General features: G+C 44.0%; 1 protein-coding gene across 1 annotated transcript in view; it reads left to right on the forward strand.

Annotated features, from left to right (window-relative positions):
- Window positions 1-22,849, forward strand: part of LOC126183192 (uncharacterized) — a 192,306-nt gene that overhangs the window by 121,714 nt on the left and 47,743 nt on the right. Inside the window, exons 13-14 of the mRNA XM_049924935.1 lie at window positions 10,722-11,108; window positions 12,085-12,246. Coding sequence (XP_049780892.1) covers window positions 10,722-11,108; window positions 12,085-12,246 — 549 coding nt within the window. The remainder of the gene's footprint in view (window positions 1-10,721; window positions 11,109-12,084; window positions 12,247-22,849) is intronic.

The raw sequence follows: 22,849 nt of genomic DNA on the forward strand, positions 1-22,849 counted from the left end.
GTGGACGTACCGCCGAATTGCTCAACACGTGGGGCGTGAGGTCTCCACAGTACATCGATGTTGTCGCCAGTGGTCGGCGGAAGGTGCACGTGCCCGTCGACCTGGGACCGGACCGCAGCGACGCACGGATGCACGCCAAGACCGTAGGATCCTACGCAGTGCCGTAGGGGACCGCACCGCCACTTCCCAGCAAATTAGGGACACTGTTGCTCCTGGGGTATCGGCGAGGACCATTCGCAACCGTCTCCATGAAGCTACGGTGGCTACGGTCCCGCACACCATTAGGCCGTCTTCCGCTCACGCCCCAACATCGTGCAGCCCGCCTCCAGTGGTGTCGCGACAGGCGTGAATGGAGGGACGAATGGAGACATGTCGTCGTCAGCGATGAGAGTCGCTTCTGCCTTGGTGCCAATGATGGTCGTATGCGTGTTTGGCGCCGTGCAGGTGAGCGCCACAATCAGGACTGCATACGACCGAGGCACACAGGGCCAACACCCGGCATCATGGTGTGGGGAGCGATCTCCTGCACTGGCCGTACACCACTGGTGATCGTCGAGGGGACACTGAATAGTGCACGGTACATCCAAACCGTCATCGAACCCATCGTTCTACCATTCCTAGACCGGCAAGGGAACTTGCTGTTCCAACAGGACAATGCACGTCCGCATGTATCCCGTGCCACCCAACGTGCTCTAGAAGGTGTAAGTCAACTACCCTGGCCAGCAAGATCTCCGGATCTGTCCCCCATTGAGCATGTTTGGGACTGGATGAAGCGTCGTCTCACGCGGTCTGCACGTCCAGCACGAACGCTGGTCCAACTGAGGCGCCAGGTGGAAATGGCATGGCAAGCCGTTCCACAGGACAACATCCAGCATCTCTATGATCGTCTCCATGGGAGAATAGCAGCCTGCATTGCTGCGAAAGGTGGATATACACTGTACTAGTGCCGACATTGTGCATGCTCTGTTGCCTGTGTCTATGTGCCTGTGGTTCTGTCAGTGTGATCATGTGATGTATCTGACCCCAGGAATGTGTCAATAAAGTTTCCCCTTCCTGGGACAATGAATTCTAGAGTTTTTTTATTTGAAAAATAATTGCTTTTTGATTTCAATGGTATCCTCCATTTTTTTAAAAATGCCAATCCAGGAAAGTTAGATTTTTTTTCTGTTGGTTGGTACCATGTAGTACTATATTCTCTGTAAAGGAGAGCTTCTACTTTTAAGTTGGACAGGTTTTATTTTTAAAAAATCTTTTTTTTAACTTTCAAGGGTAATGTGTCTCTTCACTGAAGTTGTTTCTTACTAATTTCTTTGTTACAATGTTTATTTCTATTGTCTTTGTTGCAGTTATTTTTTATCACTTTCTTTGTTGCATTTATTTCTTATCACTTTCTTTGTTGCATTTATTTCTTATCACTTTCTTTGTTGCATTTATTTCTTATCACTTTCTTTGTTGCATTTATTTCTTTTCACTTTCATTGTTGCAGATATTTCTTACACTTTGTTGTAGTTTCTTGTCAGTTTCTTTGTCATGTTTGTTCATAGTAAGTTTCTGTATTGTAGTCGTTCAGTGCTAACTTGTTTACTGAAGAGGCTTTTAAGAAAGCTGAGTCCATCCAGTGGGTTCTGTGTTTTCGTGAGGAATTTGCCAGTGGACACAGTTGCAGTGTTTTGTGGAAAGGGCTGTTCAAAATGTTTTCTGATTGGGTCCATAGGAGAGTGGAGTGTGCTGACTATTTGCACATCCATAAAAGAGTGATATTTAAGAGAAACAAAAAACCAGACTTTGTTCAGGTTGGTAATAAAGTGTTCTCATTTGAAGACTGTTTCAAAGTGAAGGTGTTTCCAGTGACGACTTTTGTGTTCTAAATGTTTTGACAGAATAACAACAATGATAGTATCTGAAAAGAGTGAAGCCTCCAATGGTTCATATGATGCAGATTTTGCATCAGTAGAGGAAGAATTAAATACCCTGAATCAGTCAGCTACAGAGGTAGGTGTTAGTCTTGTTAAGAAACTGTGGTCAGTGAAGTCAAGTCGTAAGCTCTATGCATCAAGAAAGCACAGAGAAATGACTAAAGTGTGGATGAATACACTACAGCAAAACTGACCACACTCTTCACAGTAGAAATTCCATCTTCAGAAGAAAATGAACCAATGCACTCTTGCACCTCTTGCCAGGAATTTTTCACAAATATCAATTCAGCTGTTGAATATTGTGCACCTTACAATGAAAAGATGGCAGTTTTAACTGTTATTCCAGAAAAATTTTCAAAAAAAAATTTTTTTTAATCACATTCCATCAGTATCAAAGTAAATGGTAGACAAATCAAGAAATGTGAGGTCTGTAAAAGGAGTCTTTGGAAGACCAGATCCCTATTATGGTATTCTGTAGAAGCAGCTCAAGTTCAAATAGTGCAGTCATTTTATCTGGAAGATAATTGGGACTGTTCTCGTGAGAGTGCCAACAAGGACGACATTAGAACTGTAACAGTTGAAGGTCAAAAAGTTGTGAAAGCGAAGAGGTACATGACTCACAGTATTAAAGAAACTTTTGCGATTCATAAGAGCAACTATACAACTTATCATACTGGAAGATCACAATTTTATGCACTACTACCTAAGAGGGTAGTTCCACACCCATCTAGAGATGTCTGTTTATGTGTTTACTGCGCGAATTTTGAACTTTGTGTGGTAACTTTGAAGACCTTACTTGGTTGTGTGTGTGATGTAATTAGTCTGTGACGTAAAACAAGAGACTTGTTTGTTTCAAGAAGCTGACTGCCCTGGAAAAGGAGGAATGTCTTTACAGACACTTGGCCTGGAAGACGTAGTAGATAACTCTGCAAAAATTACATATGCGACATTGAAGGAAAATAAAGGACAGTTTCATTGATGAACCTGGTAAATGGTCAGTGAAAGTAGTAACACACCAGCATCTGAAGAAATTGCAACAACAGCACATTGCAGAAGTGAAAGGGTGTGTACAGGCTGAAGAACTAGGTTTAGTGCTTCACTGTGATTTTGCTGAGAACTGGTCTGTAATTCTCCCAAAAGAAGTACAAGGGTATCATTGAAGTAATGACCAGGTTTCAATTTTTACATATTTTCAAAACAAGACCACAAGTGTTGCGGTTATGAGTGAGTGATGGCACAGAACATGACTCAGCCCAAGCTTTGCAAGCAATGCGCAAAATTCTTCAACTGCAAACAGGGGCCGAGAAGATCATTATTATTTCTGATTGTGCTCCTAGTAATTTTAAAAATCATTACCAGCTGTTTGAATTGAGTAAGTAGTTTGCAGAAACTGACTGGGTATACAGTGCTACTGGTCACAGGAAGGGGTCATGTTATGGTGTAGTGTACTGAAGCACCATACTACAAAACATAATCTTTGCAGACCAAATACAGCTGTGATTCAGAATGCTGAGGATTTTATGAGAGTCGTGAAATCTTACACATCCACAGCCCTCTTTCTTTTGCCCAAAGAGGAAATTGAAGAATTGCATGAGCAGAAAAAAGAATAATAGTCCAAACAAACTAATCCTGTAAAAGAAAGTCAAAATACACATTTTTGGACTCAAAGTGATGGGCAAATTCATATTGCACACACTTGAAAGAGCAAAACAGAAGAAATTTCATTCGTTTGACCAACACCACAGAAACAGTAAGGTAATATTCAGATTCACAATCTTTGAAGGGGGATGTTTGTGGCATGTGTGTATGACTATGAGTTGTGGATTGCAGAGATTATGGAACACCAGTTATGAGTTAAACGAAATTATAGTGAACTTTATGCTACCATTTGGACTAGCTGCTGGATATAGGTTTCCAGCTGAAGGACAGCAACAACTCCATCAGTGCTCACTTCCTGTTCACAATGTTTTGAAGTTCGTAAGTGCTCCAGTTCCTATTGGTTCAACAGGAAGGCATCACATTGTACCAAAAAAAGATACTGCCCCCGTCGGGCGGACCATTCGCTGGGTGCTGGTCTTTCAATTTGACGCCACTCGGGCGACCTACAGTCGATGAGGATGATAGGATGATGATGAGGATAGCACAACAATCAGTTCCTGGGTGGAGAAAATCCCCAACCCAGCCAGGAATTGAACCTGGGCCCAGAGGATTGACAGTCCATCATGCTGACCATTCAGTTACCGGGGGCAGACAAGGAAGATACTGAAGCAGTGGAACACAGAGTGCTCAGAAGTTGTATAAATTAAAACCTTTAAGTCTTTGGACCTTTCACATACATTTTGGAACTATTTAAAATTCTTGAAAAATGAGTCTTTTTCTCATCTTTCAAAACTAAAATTATGTTAAATAAGGCTATGTTTTGATTTTTGTGAGCCTGTTATGTGATAATGTGGTACTAAAACAGGTTTTATGTATGGCAAAAATTTCAATTGTTCATAAAAGCTGTTCAGCCTAAAAGTGGAAGCTCTCCTTTTGAGGGTATGTAGAACTATATGGCACTAATCAACAGAAAAAAATCAAAATTTTATGGATTGGTATTTTGAAGAAAACAAATTCTTTTCATGAATTATGAAATAAGTTCAGAATGCTATAGTAAAAGAACTTTGGCAGATAAGTCCACATGGAGGATCTCTTTGTAATCATAAAGCAATTATGTTTCAAGTGTTCCAGAGAGACAGCATTTTAAGATTTTTTCCAAAATCCACATCTTCAAAATGGTATGAAAATCCACATCTTCAAAATGGTATGCGCAGTGTCATTGTTGGCGGGCTGTATCTTGGAGCAGAAATTTTTTTGCAGAAAACATGTGTTCCTTACTTTGTCCTTCATTTTAACATATGCTAAATTCAATAACATCTGAGACTATGAAGGTAAGATTTTTTCCCAGCCTGCCTGAATTGATACGGACTATGCCTGTTAGATTGTTCAGGCTCATAGGACCTTTCTTTCAAGGCAAGAGGTTTATTGTTATAGCCTGTTAACATCATCATGCTGCTACTTTGCAAACTTTTCTTATGCCCATGTAAGTACAATATCTTATTAAAGTTAGCAAATTTCTTCAGTAAGGTAATGTAGTCCATTTTAGTTGAAGAATTTCATTGACTATTTCGGAAAACTTTTTTTCATAATGTGGGCTATCTGGACAAAATAATAATAATAATAATAATAATAATAAGAGCAAAATTTTGAGTTGTTATTCCAGAGGAAAACAAAATTAAGTTAAACTTAGTGTGAGACATAATGTTTTTGTACTCAAACCCCTATTATGTTTTAAAAGTGTATGCTATGCTTAATAATTTAATAATTGCTACCAGTTTTTGTATCCTAACTCGGAAAATATTGACACTATAAGTAACTCTTCATAAAATATACAAAGTTATCTCATTGGGTAAACATTTTAAATCGCATAAATGAGGCTCTATATCCTATGAAGACTTTTCTAATTGTATCATTACCTTTTGCTTTAGTTATGTCTTTATATATATATATATATATATATATATATATATATATATATATATATATATATATATATATATATATAAAAATAGAAGGAAACATTCCACGAAGGAAAAATATACCTAAAAACAAAGATGATGTGACTTACCAAATGAAAGTGCTGGCAGGTCGACAGACACACAAACGAACACAAACATACACACAAAATTCAAGCTTTCGCAACAAACTGTTGCCTCATCAGGAAAGAGGGAAGGAGAGGGAAAGACGAAAGGACGTGGGTTTTAAGGGAGAGGGTAAGGAGTCATTCCAGTCCCGGGAGCGGAAAGACTTACCTTAGGGGGAAAAAAGGACGGGTATACACTCGCGCGCGCACACACACACACATATCCATCCACACATATACAGACACAAGCAGACATATTTAAAGACAAGAGTTTGGGCAGAGATGTCAGTCGAGGCAGAAGTGCAGAGGCAAAGATGTTGTTGAATGACAGGTGAGGTATGAGTGGCGGCAACTTGAAATTAGTGGAGATTGAGGCCTGGTGGATAACGGGAAGAGAGGATATATTGAAGAGCAAGTTCCCATCTCCGGAGTTCGGATAGGTTGGTGTTAGTAGGAAGTATCCAGATAACCCGGACGGTGTAACACTGCGCCAAGATGTGCTGGTCGTGCACCAAGGCATGTTTAGCCACAGGGTGATCCTCATTACCAACAAACACTGTCTGCCTGTGTCCATTCATGCGAATGGAAAGTTTGTTGCTGGTCATTCCCACATAGAATGCATCACAGTGTAGGCAGGTCAGTTGGTAGATCACGTGGGTGCTTTCACACGTGGCTCTGCCTTTGATTGTGTACACCTTCCGGGTTACAGGACTGGAGTAGGTGGTGGTGGGAGGGTGCATGGGACAGGTTTTACACCGGGGGCGGTTACAACGGTAGGAGCCAGAGGGTAGGGAAGGGGGTTTGGGGATTTCATAGGGATGAACTAAGAGGTTACGTAGGTTAGGTGGACGGCGGAAAGACACTCTTGGTGGAGTGGGGAGGATTTCATGAAGGATGGATCTCATTTCAGGGCAGGATTTGAGGAAGTCGTATCCCTGCTGGAGAGCCACATTCAGAATCTGATCCAGTCCCGGAAAGTATCCTGTCACAAGTGGGGCACTTTTGTGGTTCTTCTGTGGGAGGTTCTGGGTTTGAGAGGATGAGGAAGTGGCTCTGGTTATTTGCTTCTGTACCAGGTCGGGAGGGTAGTTGCGGGATGCGAAAGCTGTTGTCAGGTTGTTGGTGTAATGCTTCAGGGATTCCGGACTGGAGCAGATTCGTTTGCCACGAAGACCTAGGCTGTAGGGAAGGGACCATTTGATGTGGAATGGGTGGCAGCTGTCGTAATGGAGGTACTGTTGCTTGTTGGTGGGTTTGATGTGGACGGACGTGTGAAGCTGGCCATTGGACAGGTGAAGGTCAACATCAAGGAAAGTGGCATGGGATATGGAGTAGGACCAGGTGAATCTGATGGAACCAAAGGAGTTGAGGTTGGAGAGGAAATTCTGGAGTTCTTCTTCACTGTGAGTCCAGATCATGAAGATGTCATCAATAAATCTGTACCAAACTTTGGGTTGGCAGGCCTGGGTAACCAAGAAGGCTTCCTCTAAGCGACCCATGAATAGGTTGGCGTATGAGGGGGCATCCTGGTACCCATGGCTGTTCCCTTTAATTGTTGGTATGTCTGGTTTTCAAAAGTGAAGAAGTTGTGGGTCTGGATGAAGCTGGCTAAGGTAATGAGGAAAGAGGTTTTAGGTAGGGTGGCAGGTGATCGGCGTGAAAGGAAGTGCTCTATCGCAGCGAGGCCCTGGACGTGCGGGATATTTGTGTATAAGGAAGTGGCATCAATGGTTACAAGGATGGTTTCTGGGGGTAACGGATTGGGTAAGGATTCCAGGCGTTTGAGAAAGTGGTTGGTGTCTTTGATGAAGGATGGGAGACTGCATGTAATGGGTTGAAGGTGTTGATCTACATAGGCAGAGATACGTTCTGTGGGGGCTTGGTAACCAGCTACAATGGGGCGGCCGGGATGATTGGGTTTGTGAATTTTAGGAAGAAGGTAGAAGGTAGGGGTGCGGGGTGTCGGTGGGGTCAGGAGGTTGATGGAGTCAGGTGAAAGGTTTTGTAGGGGGCCTAAGGTTCTGAGGATTCCTTGAAGCTCTGCCTGGACATCAGGAATGGGATTACCTTGGCAAACTTTGTATGTGGTGTTGTCTGAAAGCTGACGCAGTCCCTCAGCCACATACTCCCGACAATCAAGTACCACGGTCGTGGAACCCTTGTCCGCCGGAAGAATGATGATGGACCGGTCAGCCTTCAGATCACGGATAGCCTGGGCTTCAGCAGTGGTGATGTTGGGAGTAGGATTAAGGTTTTTTAAGAAGGATTGAGAGGCAAGGCTGGAAGTCAGAAATTCCTGGAAGGTTTGGAGAGGGTGATTTTGAGGAAGAGGAGGTGGGTCCCGCTGTGACGGAGGACGGAACTGTTCCAGGCAGGTTTCAATTTGGATAGTGTCTTGGGGAGTTGGATCATTAGGGGTAGGATTAGGATCATTTTTCTTCGTGGCAAGGTGATACCTCCAGCAGAGAGTACGAGTTTAGGACAGTAAATCTTTGACGAGGGCTGTTTGGTTGAATCTGGGAGTGGGGCTGAAGGTGAGGCCTTTGGATAGGACAGAGGTTTCGGATTGGGAGAGAGGTTTGGAGGAAAGGTTAACTACTGAATTAAGGTGTTGTGGTGCCAGATTGTGTTGATCGGAATTTTGAGGTTTTGGAGGGAGTGGAGCTGGAAGTGGGAGATTGAGTAGATGGGAGAGACTGGGTTTGTGTGCAATGAGAGGTGTTTGAGGTTTGCTGGAAAGGTTGTGAAGGGTGAGTGAGTTGCCTTTCCGGAGGTGGGAAACCAGGAGATTGGATAGTTTTTTGAGGTGAAGGGTGGCATGCTGTTCTAATTGGCGGTTGGCCTGTAGGAGGATGCTCTAAATAGCCGGTGTGGATGTGGGAGAGGAAAGATTGAGGACTTTTATTAAGGATAGGAGTTGACGGGTGTGTTCATTGGCTGAGTTGATGTGTAGGTGAAGGATTAGGTGGGTGAGGGCAATGGATTGTTCAGTTTGGAACTGGTATAGGGACTGATGGAAAGAAGGGTTGCTGCCAGAGATGGGAACTTTAAGTGTGAGGCCTTTGGGGGTTATGCCAAATGTCAGACAAGCCTGAGAAAATAAAATATGTGAGCGTAATCTGGCTAGGGTGAAGGCATGTTTGCGGAGGGAATGTAAATAAAACTTAATGGGGTCGTTGTGGGGGTGTTGTGAGGGTGACATGGTATTAGAAGGTGGAAAGTTTAACATGAGGTTGAAATGAAAAAGAAAGATAGAAATATATGGGGAGAGATAAAGGTGAACTAGAAAGCAATTGGAGCTCTGGTATGAAAAAAGGCGAAAAAGTGTTGGTTAAGTTGATCCTGTGGTGAACTTGGGTTGGTAGACAGCGATGTGCAAAAAGGTTAGGTGGTTGTGTTGCCGCTAAATCACGTTAAAGGACGGAGAAATTCGGGAAAATTTCGAAAAAACGTATTAAAGGAGTGGTGTTGTGGTGAAAGATTACGAAAATGGGGCTAACAATTGTAGAAATAATGACGTTAAAACCTGTGGGGAGCGGCTAAAATGATCAGTGATGTGCGAAAAACGGAAGTGGAAATAAAGTTAAAGTTATTAGAACTAGCCGAAATGGTTGTTAAATACGTGAAAGCAGCTGTTATTGAACTAGAAACGGTGGATTTTATAGCAGCGGTAGTGTTGAAAGCGGAAAATAAAATTTTTTGGTTATGGTTGGGAAGTGGGTTACGTATTGTTGAGCATATATAGGCGGGATAAAATTGTATAGTACATTACGGTAAAAGGGGAAGGTGAATACAAAGTGAAACTACTGGTAAAAACAGAAAGAGAAAATAAAGAGAAAAAAAAGAAATAAGACGACAGGAAAGATTTCGAAATGCAAAGGCGACAATAACAAACGTAATTGTTGGGTTCAAATTAATGATATGGTTATAATAGAAGGAAACATTCCACGAAGGAAAAATATACCTAAAAACAAAGATGATGTGACTTACCAAATGAAAGTGCATTCTGCCTCTTATCTCTAAGCAAATACAAAGTTTATTACCGTATTAAGCACAAAACCTCTGACTGTTTTATAATATATTGATCATTGTCCATAACAATAATAAGGCAAATGTTGATGCAAAGAAAAAACTGTTACTGTCCTTTTTTCCCCCTAAGGTAAGTCTTTCCGCTCCCGGGATTGGAATGACTCCTTACCCTCTCCCTTAAAACCCACATCCTTTCATCTTTCCCTCTCCTTCCCTCTTTCCTGATGAAGCAACTGTTTGTTGCGAAAGCTTGAATTTTGTGTGTATGTTTGTGTTTGTTTGTGCGTCTATCAACCTGCCAGCGCTTTTGTTTGGTAAGTCTCATCATCTTTGTTTTTAGATATATTTTTCCCACGAGGAATGTTTCCCTCTATTATATTTCTTTAATGGTGCCAGGAAACAACTATGGTAGCACATAGCAAGCAGCAAATGCCTGAGGATGACAACTAGGGAAGCTGTTGACATAACGTGTAGAGGGAATGAGAACTTTACTGCAAACACAAAATCCTGTACATCATCTAAACCTTTGTCCCATTCTCACACAAATTTTATTCAGCGCATATGGTGTTTAATTCATTTCTACGACGAAATCCTCATTTCACTAAATTTTTTACTCTAACATTTTTGTATTTTATCTTAATAGTTCTTGGTGCAAATTCATCCTTTGATGACTAAAATGTAGATCCTAATCTACATCAGAGATTTTAAAATTGGCTCCACCCTGTAGAAAACTGTCACTCTCTGATTTTCATGGTACTGTAAAAGTTTCTTGTGGTCAAACAGAAATTTCTGCCTAACGACCCCTTAACTTCTTCAAGGTGAAGACACAATAAAGATAATTAAAAAAGTAACAGTTTTTTTCTTTGCATCAACATTTGCCTTATTATTGTTATGGACAATGATCAATATATTATAAAACAGTCAGAGGTTTTGTGCTTAATATGGTAATAAACTTTGTATTTGCTTAGAGATAAGAGGCAGAATGCTCAGAACTAATGTGTTGCCCACAATCTGTTATTCTGCAGGTTTTATCCAAAAATAATGGCGTTGTTAACTATACAATGAAAAATATGTTTGTGTAAATACATTTGTAGCTCAGACTCAGCAACAGCAGCCGCCGCCGCCACCACCGCCACCGCCACCTCCCCCGCCACCTGGGCCGCAGCAGCAGCAAGAACAGCAGACCACCGCATCAGACCCAGCAGTATCTTCAGCTCTGTCTCCAGCTCCAACCCCAGCTCCAGCCCCAGCCCCAGCTCCAGCAGCTTATATTCCGCTACCAGATGGAATTCCTGTACCGAGCACAGCTGCCCAAAATGTTGACACCTCCCAGCCACCTCCACTGCGAACTGCTGATATAACTGGTGTAACAGCTCCAGCTGGAGTTCCTGGGCTGCCTGCACAAATTCCTACTGCTGTTCCTCCACCCTCTGGACCTCCAGTGCCCATTGTAACACCGTTTGGGATTCCTAATGTGCCTCGTAAGTCGTCTTTTTGTCGTATCGATGTCACTGATAAAAATCGTATTCGGATTGTTGCAGATTATTTTGTAATCGATTATTAATGAATAGTCATTTAAGTGAAAAATGCTTTTTGATGTGTGTAAAAAGCACTGAGGAATATTTCACAGTAAGTTATCTTGAGAATAAAGTGGAAAATTTCAAGTGTTTTAGAGTTAAAACTGTCATTTCAAAATCTGATTGATTGTTAGTAGCAATTCGACTTTAATGTCCCTTAAAATGAATACCCTTAAAAGCATCAATTGGGTACACAGTAAGGATAATAAGGCAATCTAATCGGTGATGTTTAGTTTACCTCCTGATTTCTCTTTGATTTTGATATTTCCAAAGCCAAATTTTTGCAATATTTAGTTAAAGAATTTTTTCCCCCTTCAGCTAACTTATGATGAGATAGATATGAAGATCAGCTGTACTGATGATTTGATGTAATATTTTGTATTTCTTCAGATATTGTTTAGAGAAAAATCATCCTCCATTATTCATACTTTACGTTACTGCTGTTAATGACTGTTGACCGAGGCAAGTTTAGATATTTTAGCCCATCTGTTTATTGAGTGTTAACGGGTATTGGTAACAAAAAACCAGTTTGCACTGTGTTCTCAATATAGTTGTGGTGCACAAAAATAATTGGTAATAAATTTTATAATTTTTTGAATGACAGAAATTGAATAATAATATGTTTAAAGACTGATGAGAGAGAATAAACCAAGATAAATCAACCTAATGGCAGAAATGTGAGTGAATTAACATAGCATTATGTTTTGCTTATGGATCTGTTGAAAATTTCCTATTGCATTTAATTAATTATATGCTATTAATACCTGTGGGGGATGTACTTTTCATGTGAACTTAGATTATTCTGCTAGTTGTTTTATAAGATTATAATGTTCACTTTTTGTAGCAGTTCTAATATGTGATGTTTCCTCTCACAATTCAGCACCCATTAGCATGACAATGGGACATGGTATTATGCCTAGTGTGCCAATTGGAGTACCACCACCAGGTATGCAGAGTTTGCTGATGCCTGGGAATCAGATGGTCCACCACCAGCAGATGATGGGTGGGGTACCTCAACCAGTGAACTCCCCATTTACTTCAAGTGAGTGAAACAGATGTACAAAGAGGCATATCGTGCTGTCATATTGTTAGTTTGTATCGTTGTAAAATTTAGAATCATAATTTGTAAGTGCTGTATAGGTACGGCATTCAGAAAATAATAGTGACATCTACAAATTTTAGGAATGGGAATTCTCGTCCAACTCTTGATGTAAACAATGACAATCTGTAGTTTGATAAATTTGTGGACAGTTTTTATATGTCTCCTCATGTTGGCATTGATGTATGTGGTTTTCTGGTGATTTAACATCAGTCATTGGTTTGAATACCATCTGAAATTTTGTTTTCCTTGCCTGTAAATTTCTAATAAAAAATAGCAGTGCAGTTTTCTAATATTCAGCAGAATATGGTGAAATTGTTCCAGAATTTGTTGAGAAATTTGTGCTGTGACATGTTTTTCAGGTTTTTTAGTGTCTGATAGAGTTCTATTTTTAGAACTGAGTGGCCACTATCTGCATTTATTGTTGTAGTGATAGTATTGGTGTAATAAGTGTATTGTGTCATAGATAAATGACTAAGAGGAAGCAGTTATGTCAGTTAATATGTGTCTTTATCAATTTCACTGGTGGCAGAAGTGTTAAAAGATGTCACAGTTGGAAGCTGCATAAATGAAATGTCTATAATGTGTACATTTGGCAATTTTTATCATCACATGCCCAAACTATGTGCTCTTTATATGGATGCACTTTTTCATCCCTAGAGTTCTGACCTTCAGGAAGTAAAGACACCTTAAGGATTCATCACACCTGTGAAAGTGTTTTGTGTGTTAGAGAAAATGTATTTGTTATGGACATGTTACACATGGAAAGAACCTTTGTAAGCAGTTATGCTTATACAACCAAAGATCATGTCTTGTTGTCACCGAGCGGGGTGGCGCAGTGGTTAGACACTGGACTCGCATTTGGGAGGACGACGGTTCAATCCCGCGTCCGGCCATCCTGATTTAGGTTTTCCGTGATTTCCCTAAATCACTCCAGGCAAATGCCGGGATGGTTCCTCTGAAAGGGCACGGCCGACTTCCTTCCCCATCCTTCCCTAATCTGATGAGACCGATGACCACGCTGTCTGGTCTCCTTCCCCAAAACAACCAACCAACCAACCATCTTGTTGTCACGCATCTTCATTATGTAGACAATAATCATGCTAAAAATTGCAGAAAGGAACAAATTACTGTGTTAATCATAAACTCCGATGACTCAAGGTAAATCATGTCTATGCATCTTGAATGTGTAGCTACTTCATCGATCGTTAAGTACTCTTCTCACTTTTTTGCTGCCTTACTTTTATGCCGCATTTGACAGAAGGTATGAGATGGGCAATAGGACAGTACCATTATCTGATTGAATAGAGATATGGTGGAAAAAGATGAATTGTGTGTTGTACTGAGTTGAAGTGTTTAGCCAGAAGGGAACTTGCAATGGAAGAAAACCCAGTAAACACATAAAATAGGAGTAACACAACTAAGCACAGATACATTAAAATGGAAATTGTCCCATAGGTAATGCATGTGCATAAGCATTTTAAAAAGTAACAAATAATATCTTTTCTACGTAACATGCAACTCCACACCAAGCCATAAAGGCTGCTCCAGAAAATATTAGGCATTGTACCTGCAAAAGTTTCAACATTTTAATTTGAATGCTGGTGATTGAAGATAAAACAAAAGAGAATAAATATTTTTTAATCCTTATAGCAACAGCATTTTGTGCTTCTACAAAACCTTTAACACTTTTTTTTCTGTTTCTTACATCGTTTTCTGAATTCAGGTTCTTCTCAACATTATTCATCTTTTTGCATCTTTTTAGATTATTTAAAGATCTGTAGAACACTGATTATGAACCAGTAGCATTATAGCCCCTGATTAGCATATTAGAGAGCCTTTTCATGGTGATTCAAAGCTGTGCAACTCATAATCGACATTTGACAATGCTACAGATAGAACTGACAAGGTACTTAAGTATAAGTAGGACCAAATAGTGTTGGTTTACGCTTACAGAAAGACTCGGTGTGGTCGAAATACATTACCAGTTTTGTCTCTGGACTGTATAGTACATACACTATAATCGGTCACAAGCATAACCAAATGAGAACTTACACCATCTGTGGGGCGAGGAGCAGCATGGAGAAGCTCCACCTCTTCCTCACCTGGTAGAGCCCTGCAAGCAGGCGGCTCGTATGTACTTGGCAGTGTGCAAGTGAGAGTGTGAATACACTTCACATACATTGGTGGAAGTTGCTGAAGATGATAGACAATAATGACAATTGCGTGAGCACATGTACACCAGCTGCGGGGCGGTCACAGTGCATGAGGGCTTGTCCACAGTCATGGGAATTTCACATGCCTCCACTCACTTACGCATAGGTTGTGAATTTGTAGTGTGCACATGCTCAGTGCACTTCACTTAGCGCCCGCATCTCGTGGTCGTGCGGTAGCGTTCTCGCTTCCCACGCCCGGGTTCCCGGGTTCGATTCCCGGCGGGGTCGGGGATTTTCTCTGCCTCGTGATGGCTGGGTGTTGTGTGCTGTCCTTAGGTTAGTTAGGTTTAAGTAGTTCTAAGTTCTAGGGGACTTATGACCACAGCAGTTGAGTCCCATAGTGCTCAGAGCCATTTGAACCATTTGAACTTCACTTAGCACCAGACTATGGCAAAATTTATACGAATACTGAAAAGAGGATATAAATTACTCTTTGTTATTTGTGAATAACAAATGTTATTCAAAACATTATTCACTTACACAAATGAAAACACTTATTCGTATCGGTGAACAAAAAGTGTTAAGAATAATAGATAAAGTTGAAATCCTACTGCATTTATTGCTTCACTTCTTTATCATTTATTAAATGAATGTACTTCTCATTTCTTTTAAATTAGTGGTCATAAAAACTCTTACTTTGAAACACCTCATCAGAAACTTTGATTGACAGAGATTTACTGTTGTGACAATAAAGTAATACATTCTACACGTGCAATGCACTTTGGAATTCATCTTTAATCATGACTTCGTTGCGTGACTTTCAGCTCACTAGCTTCTTCAGCAAACATTGAGAAATCATCGATCCCGCGGTAGTTTTCATTGAATAATTTGTCCCCCTGCGGGTCCGGGGATTAGAATAGGCCCGAGGTATTCCTGCCTGTCGTAAGAGGCGACTAAAAGGAGTCCATCCCCCTCACGGGGGTAGTTAGCGCCTGCGTCCGGAGACGGACGGTTCCTCGACCTATTATTGTGGTCTTTTTGGTTTTTCACTTCTCGTTTCTTCCTTCCTTTTGTTGGTTCCTTTCTTTGCTCTTCTCCACCTCATTGTCTTCCTTACTCTTTCCCTTGACTTCTCCTTGCCTTCTCATTGCCTTTTTCTCCTTGCCTTCTCATTGCCTTTCTCTCCTTGCCTTCTCATTGCCTTTCTCTCCTTGCCTTCTCATTGCCTTTCTCTCCTTGCCTTCTCATTGCCTTTCTCTCCTTGCCTTCTCATTGCCTTTCTCTCCTTGCCTTCTCATTGCCTTTCTCTCCTTGCCTTCTCATTGCCTTCTTCTCCTTGCCTTCTTCTCCTTGCCTTCTCATTGCCTTCTTCTCCTTGCCTTCTCTGGTCTCCGCCTTGGCGTTTGAGACAGTCTGTCCTCTTTCTCCCTCTCTCTCTTCTTTTTCCTCCTCTTCCTTCCTCCCTGTGCGTGTCTGAAGGCCGACCCACGCGTTCGCACGCGTAGCCGGTGACGGGGTAACGCGTAAGTCCCTGCCCTGGGTAGACATGTAAGGCACGCGCGTACCCCCTGGTAAAGGCCAGGCCCGGGGAGGGGTGATTGCCTGAGCTGATACCTTCTGACCATGCCGATTGGTCCCTCCGTCTGTTTCTCGGGAGGTGTGACCTGAGGTGTAAACATTCACCTAAGGCGGGAGTGCCCTCTGAGAGGGTCCCCACAAGGAAGGAGCGCGCCATCGGAGACGCTGGCAATCATGGGGGATTCCTCCGCAATGGATTCTACTCCATCTGTCTCGACTTCGACCCAAAAACGGAAACGTGACCAGCCAACAGTGACAAAAGTACTACCGCCTGCCCCACAGTTCCTCGTAGTTTCTCGCACTGAGGACGGAAAGGATTTTTCCTCTGTCAACCCTTTTGTTATTCAGAAGGGCGTTGATGCCATAGCCGGATCTGTCAAATCTTGTACCAGGTTGCGTAACGGCATCTTATTACTAGAAACTGAGAGTGCCTTTCAGGCACAAAAACTGCTTCGGGCCACCCTCCTGTACACGTTCCCTGTCCGGGTGGAGGCCCACCGAACTTTGAATTCGTCTCGTGGTGTAGTCTATACTAGCTCCCTCGACGGATTGACTGACGAGGAGCTTCAATCTTTCCTCGCTGAGCAGGGCGTGACGGCTGTCCATCGGGTCATGAAAAAGGTCAACAACGACCTTGTACCGACCCGGACACTTTTCTTGACCTTCGATAGTGTTAAGCTGCCATCGCGCATCGAGGCAGGCTACGAGGTTATTTCTGTTCGCCCCTATGTCCCGACACCTACGCGCTGCTACCAGTGTCAGCGTTTCAATCACACTCGACAGTCTTGTTCCAATGCGGCTAAATGTGTCACTTGTGGCAGGGATGCCCATGAGGGTGACTGTCCACCTCCGTCTCCTCGTTGTGTGAACTGTCAGGGTGACCATGCCGCATCCTCCCGCGACTGTCCTGTCTATAAGGACGAACGTTGCATCCAAGAAATTCGGGTCAAAGAGAAAGTGTCCACCTCGGCTGCTCGCAAGCTATTGGCTAGTAGGAAGCCCACGCTGCTCCCAGCGGGGAAATATAGTACTGTCCTCGCCTCTCCTCGGACTACCCGGGAGGTAGCAACCCAGACATGCGATCTGACCTTCAGCACCACGGTCGTCCGTTCGGCCAGTGCTAAGATCGCGCGGTCGACGTCTCCTCTTCCTCCCATCACACCACAGACACCAGCCACTTCCTCAGCTTCTGCTAAGTCGAAGACCCCGAAGTCAGATGCACGGTCCTTCAAGAAGGAACCATCCCGTGCAGACTTCCTCCGTCCCTCGACCTCCCAGCCTTCGACCGGTACTTCCACCAAATGTCCTTCCAAAAAGGTGCATAGGAAGCACAGTTCTCCTTCTCCGCCACGGCGCATTTCTTCTCCTGCGCCACCCAGCGGTTGCCGCCCCAGGCCGTCATCCGTTTCGCCTGGCCGCACCGCTGGTAGCCGTATATCTGGCCGTTCACCGGCGGAGGAAGCTCCCCCTCCCGGCCATCCTCCCGAGATGGCCGATGACCCTATAGACCCCATGGACGATGACTGTCCGCCTACTGATAGCGGCGGCAGTGCTCGCTCGAAGCCAGGCCCTAAGCGGCCTTCGAGGTGACCCCTTCTCTCCTCTTCCTTTTCTTACGATGGCACTTATTCACTGGAATATTCGCAGCATTCGCTCCAACCGAGAGGACTTGCAGTTGCTGCTCCGCTTGCATCATCCGCTCGTCGTAGCCCTCCAGGAAACGAAGCTACGCCCATGCGATCACATTGCCTTGGCACACTACACCTCTGTGCGTTTTGACCTACCCCCTGTGGTAGGTATCCCAGCTCATGGAGGGGTTATGTTGCTGGTCCGGGATGATATTTACTACGATCCCATCACGTTGCACACCGGCCTGCAGGCAGTTGCCATCCGCATTACTCTCCCCACTTTTACATTTTCCTTTTGTACCGTTTACACTCCATCGTCCTCTGCCGTTACCAGGGCAGACATGATGCAACTTATTGCTCAGCTACCTGCACCGTTTTTGTTAACTGGAGACTTCAATGCCCACCATCCCCTTTGGGGTTCTCCAGCCTCCTGCCCGAGGGGCTCCTTGTTCGCAGACCTTTTCAACCAGCTCAATCTTGTCTGCCTCAATACTGGCACCCCTACTTTTCTTTCGGACACATCTCACACCTATTCCCATTTAGACCTCTCTATATGTACTCCCCAACTTGCACGCCGGTTTGAGTGGTATGCACTTGCTGATACATATTCGAGCGACCACTTCCCGTGTGTTATCCATCTCCTGCAGCATACTCCCTCTCCGTGCTCCTCTAGTTGGACCATCTCCAAGGCAGACTGGGGGCTCTTTTCTTCCAGGGCGACCTTTCAGGATCAAACCTTCACAAGCTGCGATCGTCAGGTCGCACACCTCACGGAAGTCATTCTCGCTGCTGCTGAATATTCCATCCCTCACCCTACTTCTTCTCCACGTCGCGTACCGGTCCCCTGGTGGACCGCAGCATGTAGAGACGCTTTACGTGCTCGTCGACGTGCTTTACGCACCTTTAAACGCCACCCTACAGTGGCGAATTGTATTAATTATAAACGTTTACGTGCTCAGTGTCGTCGTATTATTAAAGAAAGCAAGAAAGCCAGCTGGGCTGCTTTCACAAGCACCTTCAACAGTTTTACTCCTTCTTCTGTTGTCTGGGGTAGCCTGCGCCGGCTATCTGGCACTAAGGTCCACTCCCCAGTTTCTGGCTTGAAGGTCGCGAATGAAGTCCTTGTGGCCCCTGAGGCTGTCTCCAATGCCTTCGGCCGCTTTTTCGCAGAGGTTTCGAGCTCCGCTCATTACCACCCTGCCTTCCTCCCCCGCAAACAGGCAGAGGAGGCTAGGCCACCTGACTTTTGCTCCTCGAATTGTGAAAGTTATAATGCCCCATTCACCATGCGGGAACTCGAAACCGCACTTGGCCGATCACGGTCCTCCGCTCCAGGGCCTGATTCTATTCATATTCAGATGCTGAAGAACCTTTCTCCTGCGGGTAAAGGTTTTCTTCTTCGTACATACAATCGCATCTGGATTGAGGGACATGTTCCCGCATGCTGGCGCGAGTCTATTGTTGTCCCGATTCCTAAGCCGGGGAAGGACAAGCACTTGCCTTCCAGTTATCGACCTATCTCACTTACCAGCTGTGTCTGTAAAGTGATGGAGCGAATGGTTAACTCTCGATTGGTTTGGCTGCTCGAGTCTCGACGCCTACTTACCAATGTCCAATGTGGATTTCGTAGGCGCCGCTCTGCTGTTGACCATCTGGTTACCTTGTCGACCTTCATTATGAATAACTTCTTGCGGAAGCGCCCGACCGCGGATGTGTTCTTTGATTTGGAGAAGGCTTACGACACCTGTTGGAGGGCGGGCATTCTCCGCACCATGCATACATGGGGCCTTCGCGGTCGCCTCCCTCTTTTTATTCGTTCCTTTTTAATGGATCGACAGTTCAGGGTACGTGTGGGTTCTGTCCTGTCCGACACCTTTCGCCAGGAGAATGGGGTGCCACAGGGCTCAGTTTTGAGCGTCGCTCTGTTCGCCATCGCGATCAATCCAATAATGGATTGCCTCCAAGCTGATGTATCAGGCTCCCTTTTTGTGGACGATTTTACCATCTATTGCAGCGCGCAGCGTACACTTGTCCTGGAGCGCTGTCTTCAGCGTTCTCTTGACCGTCTTTACTCCTGGAGTGTCGCCAATGGCTTCCGTTTTTCTGCCGAGAAGACGGTCTGTATTAACTTCTGGCGCTACAAAGAGTTTCTCCCACCGTCCTTACGACTTGGTCCCGTTGCTCTCCCAATCGTGGAGACCACCTAATTTTTAGGCCTTACCTTTGACAGGAAACTTAGCTGGTCTCCACATGTGTCATATTTGGCCGCCCGTTGTACCCGTTCTTTAAATGTCCTCCGTGTTCTCAGTGGTATGTCGTGGGGAGCGGATCGAACCGTCCTACTTCGTCTATATCGGTCGATCGTCCGCTCCAAGCTGGATTATGGGAGCTTCGTATACTCCTCTGCACGGCCATCCATCTTACGCCGCCTCAACTCCATACAACATCGGGGTTTACGACTTGCGATCGGAGCATTTTATACCAGTCCCGTAGAGAGTCTTCATGCTGACGCTGGCGAATTGCCACTCACTTATCGGCGCGATATACTGCTTTGTCGGTATGCCTGTCGGCTACTGTCAATGCCCGACCATCCGTCTTATCGTTCCTTTTTTGACGACTCTCTTGACCTTCAATACGGGTTGTATGTCTCTGCCCTGCTACCCCCTGGAGTTCGTTTTCGTCGCCTCCTTCAACACCTTAATTTTTCACTCCCTGCAACCTTTCGAGTGGGCGAGAGCCGCACGCCACCTTGGCTCCAGGCTCAGGTCCGCGTTCACCTTGACCTCAGCTCGCTCCCAAAAGAGGTCACCCCCGGTTCGGTCTACCACTCCTTTTTTGGAACTTCGTTCGAAGTTCATCAACATGACTTTCATTTATACAGATGGCTCTAAGACCAATGACGGGGTCGGGTGTTCCTTTATTGTCAGGGCACAAAGTTTCAAATACCGGCTCCATGACCATTGTTCGGTCTTCACAGCTGAGCTCTTTGCCCTCTACCAGGCTGTTCTTTACATCTGCCGCCACCGACATTCTGCTTATGTCATCTGCTCAGATTCTCTGAGCGCCATCCAGAGCCTCAGTGATCCGTACCCGGTTCACCCTTTCGTACACCGGATCCAACGCTCTCTTCAGCGGCTGGTGGACGTCGGTCCGCCGGTTAGCTTTATGTGGGTTCCTGGCCATGTCGGTATCCCTGGGAACGAAGCTGCAGATGCCGCGGCCAAGGCTGCGGTCCTCCAGCCTCGGACAGCTTCTTGTTGTGTCCCTTCGTCCGATTTTAGCAGGGTCATTTGTCAGCGCGTTGTGTCGCTGTGGCATGCCGATTGGGCTGCACTTACCGACAACAAGCTTCGGGCCTTAAAACCTCTTCCCGTGGCTTGGACGTCCTCCTCACGCCCTTCTCGGCGGGAGGAGGTCGTTTTAGCAAGGTTACGAATTGGACACTGCCGGTTCAGCCATCGCCATCTGCTGACGGCTGCGCCAGCGCCGTTCTGCCCATGTGGGCACTTGCTGACGGTTAGACACATTTTAATGTCCTGTCCAGATCTTAACCAACTGCGCCTCGATCTTAAGCTGCCTAATACTTTCGATGCGATTTTAGCGGATGACCCACGAGCAGCTGCTCGTGTTCTTTGTTTTATCAGTTTGACGAACCTCGCTAAGGACATTTGATGATGTTGTTTTTTCATCCTATGCCTGTCAGTCTCTTTTATCGTGTTTTCCCTTTTAGTTGTTGTTGTCAACTTGTGCCTCGCGGTGCATTCTTAGAGTAGTCAGGGCGCTAATGACCATTGAAGTTGTGCGCCCTAAAACCACAAAAAAAAAAAAAAAAAAAAAAAAAAAAAATTGAATAATTTGGTATGATGCCACTTTAACTTTGCTGCTCAACTCACATTCCAAACAAAAACTTTTACATCATAATGTCACTCAGAACTCGTGACCCAATTTCTTTGACATTTCTTTGGCTATTATATGCTGGAAGTTTGTTGTAATCCTCCATTGGTCATAAATGGCAACAGAGGCGAACTACAACTATTTTGAATCACATGTAAGACTTTACTGCCGGCCGCGGTGGTCTAGCGGTTCTGGCGCTGCAGTCCGGAACCGCGGGACTGCTACGGTCGCAGGTTCGAATCCTGCCTCGGGCATGGGTGTGTGTGATGTCCTTAGGTTAGTTAGGTTTAAGTAGTTCTAAGTTCTAGGGGACTTATGACCTAAGATGTTGAGTCCCATGGTGCTCAGAGCCAGCCAAGACTTTACTTCAAGAATTTTGTTCGGTATAGAATGGCAAAAATGTTTTTTAATTGTATCTTGACACTTTCACAGTACACAAGTTGCAAGTGCAATATTACGAACTCTTTTATATACTTGAACTCAGAGTCTCTTCTGAAATTTTTGAATCTCAGAGCTCTGCGTAATTGCATAAACAGATGTTGGATAAAAAAAAAACTATTCCATATTCTAACAGCAAACTTACTCAGAGTTAATCCTAAAAGACTTTAGGTGACTTTGAAGCAAATCGTACTTCTTTGCAACATCACATAATTTCATACAGGTATTGCGATTCTCTTCAAAATCCCGAATAATTGTTAGCTTCTGCTGTATTGTCAGTTTTCTTCGTTTTCTGGCCATATTACACGTACAAAAACACTATTGTAAGTAGACTACACAACTACCGTATACACTTAATGCTTTCACTTTATAGCGTCAGACACGTCAGCTGGAGCGCAGTAGTGCGGAAGAATTGTGTTTTCAAATCTCGATAACTTCACAGCTATCGATACGAGACCAATATCAGAACGCTAACGCGGACATTGATTTTAAGAATGCAAATGATCAAAGCCTAACGTTACGGTTTAATGTCCGAAAACAAGAAATGCAGCTGCAGACCATATTTTAATATGCGAATTGTAACACACTTATTCCTTAAAAGTGGGATTTAAAAGAAAGTGCAATTTGTTAAAACTGAATTTCAGGAACACTGTTTTTATGGCGTAATCGCCGGGACCAACAAAAGTATTACTTCAAAGCGGGATTTCCTTAAAAGCAGGTTCGTTAATATGGGGTTTTACTGTAGTTCATTTGCTCAGTTTACTCATGAAAGCATATGGTGTTGCTAGATTGAAGTTTCTTTTGTTAATTATGAACAAAGTTGACAATTATAGTCTATTGTCACACTCCTCA

The sequence above is a fragment of the Schistocerca cancellata genome, chromosome 4 (genome assembly GCF_023864275.1).
Source record: "Schistocerca cancellata isolate TAMUIC-IGC-003103 chromosome 4, iqSchCanc2.1, whole genome shotgun sequence".
In the NCBI taxonomy this organism is placed as follows: domain Eukaryota; kingdom Metazoa; phylum Arthropoda; class Insecta; order Orthoptera; family Acrididae; genus Schistocerca; species Schistocerca cancellata.